Raw genomic sequence first — 8,396 nt, forward strand, 5'->3', positions numbered from 1 at the left:
ATGTATATATTAGGGATAATATTTTTGAAATAAAAAATATGTGACTGTGGATTTTCATGGATGAGTACATGAACTTTGATTTTTTTTCTTTAAATTATATATTTATATATAGGGTCATCCCATAAATAACCGTTTTTTTATAATTCATTTTATTTTTCAAAATTAAGATGAACAAAGTTCATTTTTAATCTAAAATATACTCTCCTTCATTTTCTACAATGCTCTTCCATCTATCTGGTAGACTTGCAAGGCCCCTCTTCCAAAATTCACTTGTCTCTGACGAAAAAGACTCCTCCAGTACTGTTTTGACCTCATCTACAGAATTCGTATTTTTTCTGTCCAAATGATTTTGAAGACTGTGAGATAAATGATAATCACATGGGGCAATGTATGGTGAATATGGTGGGTGGGGCATCGTTATCCATTCAAACTGCTCCAGCCTTTGGAATGTCATTTTGCTGTATGTGGCCAAGCATTATCCTGATGGATGACCAGCTTTCGTCTTGAAACCAAAGATGGTCGTCTTTCTTCTAGTGCTAACTTAAGCCACTCAAGCTGCTTACAGTAGATCTCCTTTGTTATCATTTGGTTTGAGTTTAAAAGTTCAAACCTTTCATATTCCACCAAACAGATAACAACACTATGTGAGCGGAGACTTTCTTTAACCTGAGTTACTAGTGTTTATCCTTTCCCTCCCCACTGTCTTTGGCACTTGACATTTTTATAGGGAATCCATTTCTTGTCACCAGTCACTGTTTAGTAAAAAAAAAGGTTCATTCGTGAGACATGACAGCAAAGAAGAGAACACTTTCACTATCTGCATATGTTACCAGACATAGGGTCTTCTAGCAGCCACCCTCTTGACTCATGGCAGCACTACCTCCTCCAGGCACTTGATGTAGGCCTCCATGTTGCCATCACTAGTGATCACTCCAAACATCATGATGTTAACTGGATGTTTGATTTTTATCACTCTCGGTACATGTCCTGAAATTGCACTGTTCTCAGATTGACACCCAAACATTCTGAAATGTTCACATTGGAGCTTCTGGTGTGAATGCCAAGCAGTACAGCATATCGTTTTTAAATTTCTGGCAGAGTGAATTGCATCATGGAGGTTAAAAGAAGGAAGGGTTATATAATAAACTACACCAAATACGGAGTTAGAGTAAATACCACATCGGATATCAAAGAAAGCCAGCAGTAGGGAGTAGTCTTATGATTAACAGTATAGAATGTTATACAGGTGACATTGATATTATTTAATTAGATAGTATAATCACCTTTGTGTGAATCACGTAAAACAATGCCAGGCAATAGTCGAGGGTAAGAGGTTTGGATAGTGTATTCTATCTATTATTTAACAAGCGCAGCTCAGCTGTATCTTGGTGTAAGGATTACATACTTAATAGGATTGGAAAAGAACTGGCTAGTGGGTGTAGGCTGCTATGTCTAGGTTAGATAACTTTGCTGTCTCTATTGCATAATACCGGGTATATCACGGAAAGAATGGTTAGTTCCTTCAAAGAATGGTTAGTTCCTACCATACAAGTATAGTAAGAGTGGTTAGAAAGTAATGGTAAAGGGAAACAAGACTAAAAGGACTCAGAAACTAATAGGTAGATCGATCAACTATTGGGTCAGCAATAGAGGGAGTAAATTAGATTGGCCATAGGTTAGAAGCTATTATATAGGTTGTTTAATATTCTTAAAATATTTAAACATGCAGGTGGCCTTATGTATACAGGAAAGATGAAGGTCTAGATTATTATTTTGTACATTTTCACTATTTAATCTCTTTAAAATTTCAAACAGCACCATGCACCAAATCCTGCACACCTCATCTGCTATTTAAGTACAGTTTAACAACACTAATGATGTGCCAACTCAAATCGAATTTAACATTGTCATCCTTGAGCTCCCAAATCTTCATGGCTAGAGATGTCCTGCCAGCCCTGTGTCTTAATTTAAAGGAAGAATTGTGATTATGTAAGCACCCCTTCAGATTTACAGAGCAGCCGATATAAGTATTGGTCTCTGTTACAACATCACATTTGTAAACCACATTTATGGCTAGACATTGACCAGAAAATAGACAAGATATTTTGTCTAAACTATTGCACTCAATATTTTCTAATACTTGAAATTTATTATTATGGGTATGTGATCCAACGTTATTATGGCGTAATAGTTCAAGCTCGTGAGAGTTACTGGTGTACACATGGTTGTTGCTGGGGTTTATATTACTATGATTAATACTATTATGATTATAATTAGTTGCTGAGTCTGGGGTTGGAGACTGTTGGTACTGGGCATTGCTGTGAGAGATTTGGCTTTCAGATAGTGACAACCAGCCTCCAAAGTTGCAATTTTATAACTGGCGAAAAGAAAAAGACAGAAAAAAAGAGAGAAAAAAAGGAAAGAAAAAGAAAAGGAAAAAGAAGAAGAATATTTAATCAAACAGTTTTGTATAAATTTGATGATTTTCTGTCATTTTATTCATTCCTCCAGGGTGTGATGTTGATAACCTGCAAACATATTTCTCCTCATGCATTTTGAGTATTGAAAGTGAAGCAGAGTCAGAATATTTTCTGAGAATATGCACTTTCAAGTCTTTTTCAAAATTTCAGCTGTTTGAAGCAAAATGTTCAGCAAGTTCTGTTGAACTACTGTTGTTGTGCCTGACATCATATCTGTGCCCATTAAATCTTTTGTTTAATTGTTTTGTTGTACAGCAAACATAATTCAAATTGTGTTTTGTGCATTCTGCTGCATACACCAAATGGGAATCTATACATGTCCCACATTCTGTATAAATCATAACATTTCTGTTATGATTCCTGATGGAATTCACTTGACTAATGTTGTTGCACAATGAACACGTCTTACCTCTCTTGCAGCTGTTTTTCAAGGTACAGTGTGCAGATACTCCAATGTTAGTTTTCTTGGAGTCAGAAATAGAGGTCAATAGTTCTCTTATATTTTTATTCCATCTAAAGGATACATCAGACAGCTGAAGAAATATCTGTTTGAAACAAGGATATTTTTCTGCAACATGCTGGTAGCTTTCACACAGCACTTTTGAAATGTCAGCGAAATTTCAGTGCCAGTTAATTACTAAAGGAATTCTGTCACATATTGTATTGTGTTTGCTAAAATTATGTGTGATGGTTTGACTTTCTTTGCTAGTCTTAGCTGTTTCATTTGCTATTTCCTTTAATCACGATTTGCTGTACTGCACTTGACATAATGGCGTACAAAAGCATTTGCATGTTTCCAGTAATCCCCTATGTTAGTACAAATCCGTTTTATCCTCAAAAATTGGGATTTTGGATTTGACCAAATTATATGAAGTGGATGATTGGAGTAGCAGTGGAGGTAAATGTGGGATGATGTAGGCTTGCAAAATAACTGTCACTATTCTGCCTCCAGAAAACTTAACTTTTGTGTCCAAAAATTCAACATTAGATTTTCAGAAACTAGAGGTGAATTTTATGTTGGACTTAAAGCCATAGTTTTAGCATAACAGTCACAGAAATGTAAGAAAGCAATTAAACTCTTAGGATATTCTTTTGTTTGTAAAATTACTTTTCATCTGATGATTACAGCTTTTTGTAATGGAATAATGTTCTCAGTCTTCTATTAAAGATGATATGTAAGAAACAGCTGTTATGAGCTGACAATTATCCATTGTATATTATTATGCACATACACACATACACACATATATGTATATATACACACACATACAGATGCATACATGCATACATACATATTTTGGTACACACATCATAATGTCTTTCCTTTTAAAGATGGTAGAGGGTTATTTGAGGGAGCTTTGCCTTCTATTTCTAATGAGTCAAATAATCCTGTAGAGGCTCCCACTGTGGTCAGAGAAGCTTCTTCATTATAAGAGAGATATAAGAAGTGAGTCTATATGGCTGAAGCAATGTAACACTAAGAACCTTGTATAAGCAAGAAATGCAAAAGAAAGAGGTTCTGAAATGGAAAGAAGAGGTAAAAAAATGGTTCTTACCAAAATTAACAAGCAATGACTCTCCAGGAAGGCTGCACAGAAACCAAGGATACAAACAATAATGGTAATAATACCAGCAGCAACCAATAAAGAAACAATAATGGTAAACTTGACTTCTGGTAGAACTGCCATATAGACGGCTGCCTCAGATATCTGAAGGTAGATTCCTAAAGCAAGTATCACCACTCCCAGTACCTGTAATATAGAATGAGAATCCAAATGATGATGAATAATGATGATAATTACAATGATGATGATGATGATGATAATGATGATGATGATAATGATGATGATGATAATGATGATGATGATAATGATGATGACTACAACTCTGCCATCAATGATTAAGATGAGGATGAATTCTAAGTTAGATACATGTTCAATATGATAATGGTTTCAAATTTTGGTACAAGGCCAGTAATTTTAGAGGGAGGATGTCGGTCAATTACATTAACCTTCAGTACTTGAGTGGCACTTATTTTATCAACCCTGAAAGGATGAAAGGCAAATTTGACCTTCACAGGAATTAAACCCAGAACATAGAGTCTTTTTTGACACACTAATGATTATGCTAGTGCACTGCCTTCAAGGTCAATATAATAATGGTAATAATAATGATGATGATGATGGTAGTGGTGGTGGTGGTAGTGGTGGTGATGATGATGATGATGATGATGATGATGATGATGATGATGATGATGAGGATGATGGTGATGATGATGGTGATGGTAATGAGGATGAGGATGATGATGATGATGATGATGATGGTGATGATGATGATGATGATGATGATGATGATGATGATGATGATGATGATGATGATGAAATTCAAAAATTCAACAAAGTGAACATCGCTTCCTCCTACTATTTCCTTAAACACTTATAATCATCTCAAGTACAAGACAGAAGTTGAGACTAAACATTCAATAATACCTTTTAATAATAAATAGAAATAACAATAATGATGGTAATGGTGATGGTGGTAATAATGATAATGATAATTTAACCAAAACTCATGTTGGATCAGAGGAAATATTAACCATGACAAATAGTAGTAAAAAAAAATGAAAATAATAATATCAGTGATGATGATGATGATGATGATGATGATGATGATGATGATAATAATAATAATAATGATATAGTAACCTGCTACCCACATAAATCCTACCAGGAATAAGACTGAACCCAGCCGAAGACACAGAAACACTAATATAACCCAGCAGGACAATGGTAAGGTGACTCTCAAAACCTAGAATATCTGCAATTTCCTGTGAGTGTTTTGAATCTCCCTCAAAATGAGTTGGGAAACTTATTACATAGCTACAGCTTTCGAATACACAAACGATCAGCTTTAAAAAAAAAAAAAAACTTTAATATCTACAACTTCTGTGAATACCTATCCTTCCCTTTCTCCCCAAGTATTCGAAAATGTAAACATCCTTTTTATTCTAAGAACACTACAATTTTCTCTGTGTGGACATACAAAAGACTATATCTAGTAAATCTTAAAACTTTAATATCTACAACTTCCTGTGAAAATGTTACCCCCCTTTTCTTTTCTTTTCTCTCTCCCTGAGTATTTGAAAATGAAAACATCCTTTTCATTGCAAAAACACTACTGTATTCTCCAACTGGACAATGAAAGGAAGTGGCTGGACTCTCCCCATGTCCTGATTAATGACACATCTAGTGATGGTGTCACAATAAAAACACTGGTAACTGCACAACCTGTTAATCGCTACCTCATATGAGTGACAATGAAAAAACAAAATATTGTGAATAACAGTGGTAATGAAACTGAAGCCATTGATGGTGACAGCGTTATACCCAGTAGGCTCAGAGATTCCGGTCTGACTCCAGCCTTTCGATATCCAGAAAGGGACCACCACACATGGCGTAGATGGAGCAAGCAAATGAATGCTGTGGTCATGAAGTATTACTACTTGAGTAACCCTGTAGATGAAAATGGTGCTCAAATTAGGGGTTACCGACAGTATATGTATGATCATTGGAGAGAAAAGGGATTGTTTTAACTCATGGAATAGAGATTATGTGATCAAGCTAGAGCAATAAGAAAAAATTGTTGGTTCACAGACGTAGAGCTCGAAGCTGTCAAAAGATGAGTGTTGGAAAATAGCAGCAGAGATAACAATGAAAATACAGTTCTTACTAATAAAAGTAATCTTATAGCACAAGAAAGGAGCAGTGGAAGCCTACATGATGAGAAACATATAGATGATCTGAAAGAAGATAATAAAACTAATGGTGATATGACATGAACAAAAGGCAGTCTACGACAGAATAAAGGTAAGACTACAGGAGAATGATAGCAACATTATTTGCAACCTTAAAAAGGTTGATCGGTGGAAATTGAACCAAGAAATGAAAAATGTCAGTGAAATCGTGAAATACATCAGAACAAACACCATCACAGAAACAAATAATTTCATCAAGGCAGCAAGTATTGTTGTAGCAGAAAACGTAGGTGTTGATGTCAAGAAAAAGAAATATAATGGGAGTGACAAAAGAAAAGATCCATGGTGGAAAAGAAGAATACAGGCAGGGTTTGATATGCTCTCAAAGGACATTTTTGTGTTAGACCGAAAAGAGGAATGGGAGCTTAAAAGCGAACGAAAATGCAGGGCACTGAAAAGAAAGTATAATATTGAAAGAAAGGGCCTGAAAGTGGTAATGGAGGAACTGAAACAGCATCTCATTGCAAAGAAAGCAAAGATGGTAAGATACGACCAAAGAATGAAGGGTTACCTGCAGAATAGGTTATTCAGAGTAGATCAGAAGAGATTTTATAAAGAAATAAATGGAAAGTGTACAGATGAAAAGTTGATACCAGATAACATTGAAAGTGAAAGATTTTGGAGTGACATCTGGAGCAAAAACAAGGAGCACAAGAAGGATACTGAATGGTTGCAAGAACTGAAACAAACAGTAGTCTGTCTAAAACAGGCAGAACTAGTCATTTCAGTTAGGGAAGTGAAGGAAATCAGCAAAAAAAAATGAGCTACTGGATGGCCCCGGGACCAGATAGATCAAAAGATTTGGTGAATGTCATGCACCTTGTTAAATGCTGACCAAGTAACACCAGAGTGGTTGACACTGGGTAGGATAGTGCTGTGCTTGAAAAACATTGCAAAAGGCAATACAGTAGACAATTACAGGCCAATATCCTGTTTGCCACTTATGTGGAGATTATTGACTGGAATACTTGCAGAGTCACTGTACGAGCATCTGGAAAAAAATGGAGTCCTGCCACATGAGCAGAAGGGTTCCAAGTGTAAGTGCAGCGGTACCAAGGATCAACTCCTGATAGACAAAACTGTACTTAGAGAATGCAAGAGAAGGAAAAGTAACTTAGCCATGTCATGGATTGACTAGCATAAGGCATACGATGTGATCCCACATTCTTGGATTATTGAATGTATGAACCTATTTGGTATTGCATCGAATGTTGAGCGATTGCTTGGAAAAGGTTTGGCGAATTGGAGGACGGACAGCATACGGAAGAAGTTTAGGGACAGTAGAAATCAGGAAGGGCATCTTCCAAGGGGACTGCCTGTCCCCACAGATCTTTGTACTGTGCTTGATACCACTAACACTGATTCTGAGGAAATCAAAAGCTGGGTATATATTCAAAAGACGACAACGAAAGTCAGCCATTTGTTATTCATGGATGACCTCAAGTCAGTTCCCTCGTTGATATGGTGTATACTTTCAGTGCTGATATCAGAATGGAGTTTGGACTGAGAAAGTGTGGTGTGTTAGTCTTGAAGTGAAGCAAAATCAAATGTATGGACGGGTTAAAGATACCGTTTGGGGAGGTTATGGAGCAGATAGAAGTGATGGGTTATAAATACTTGGGGATACTGGAAATGGATAAATTGATGGAGAAAAAAATTACAGAAAAATTTTAGGTGGAGAACTTGCGCAGACTGAGATTGATCCTTAAGTCAAAATTAAATGGACGGAATAAGATTGAAGCTATCAACATCTGGGTGGTTTCACTCCTTAGATATAGAGCAAGGGTAATTGCATGAACAGTAGACGAACTAAACAGCTTAGACAAAAAGACAAGGAAGTTGCTGACTAGATATGGGATACTCCACCCAAAAAGTGATACAGACAGACTGTATGTACCAAGAAAAAGAGGGGGAAGAGGACTGATTGGATACGAACACAGCATTAGAGCAGAAGAAAACAACATAGCATGGTATGTAAAAAATGCCACAGAAACGCTATTATTAGAAGTTAGAGGGTCAGGCTTGTGTAGGATGAAAGATTGCAAAGATAAAGCACTGTACAAGCACTTGAGAATGAATGAAACTGAAATTAGGTGGTTAAA

General features: G+C 36.2%; 1 protein-coding gene across 1 annotated transcript in view; it reads right to left on the reverse strand.

Moving 5' to 3' along the window:
- LOC106873179 (CD151 antigen) overlaps nt 1–8,396 on the reverse strand; it is a 52,860-nt gene that overhangs the window by 16,056 nt on the left and 28,408 nt on the right. The window contains exon 3 of the mRNA XM_014920411.2: nt 4,037–4,231. Within this exon, the coding sequence (XP_014775897.1) occupies nt 4,037–4,231 (195 nt within the window). The remainder of the gene's footprint in view (nt 1–4,036; nt 4,232–8,396) is intronic.

The sequence above is a fragment of the Octopus bimaculoides genome, chromosome 7 (assembly GCF_001194135.2).
Source record: "Octopus bimaculoides isolate UCB-OBI-ISO-001 chromosome 7, ASM119413v2, whole genome shotgun sequence".
Classification (NCBI taxonomy): Eukaryota; Metazoa; Mollusca; class Cephalopoda; order Octopoda; family Octopodidae; genus Octopus; species Octopus bimaculoides.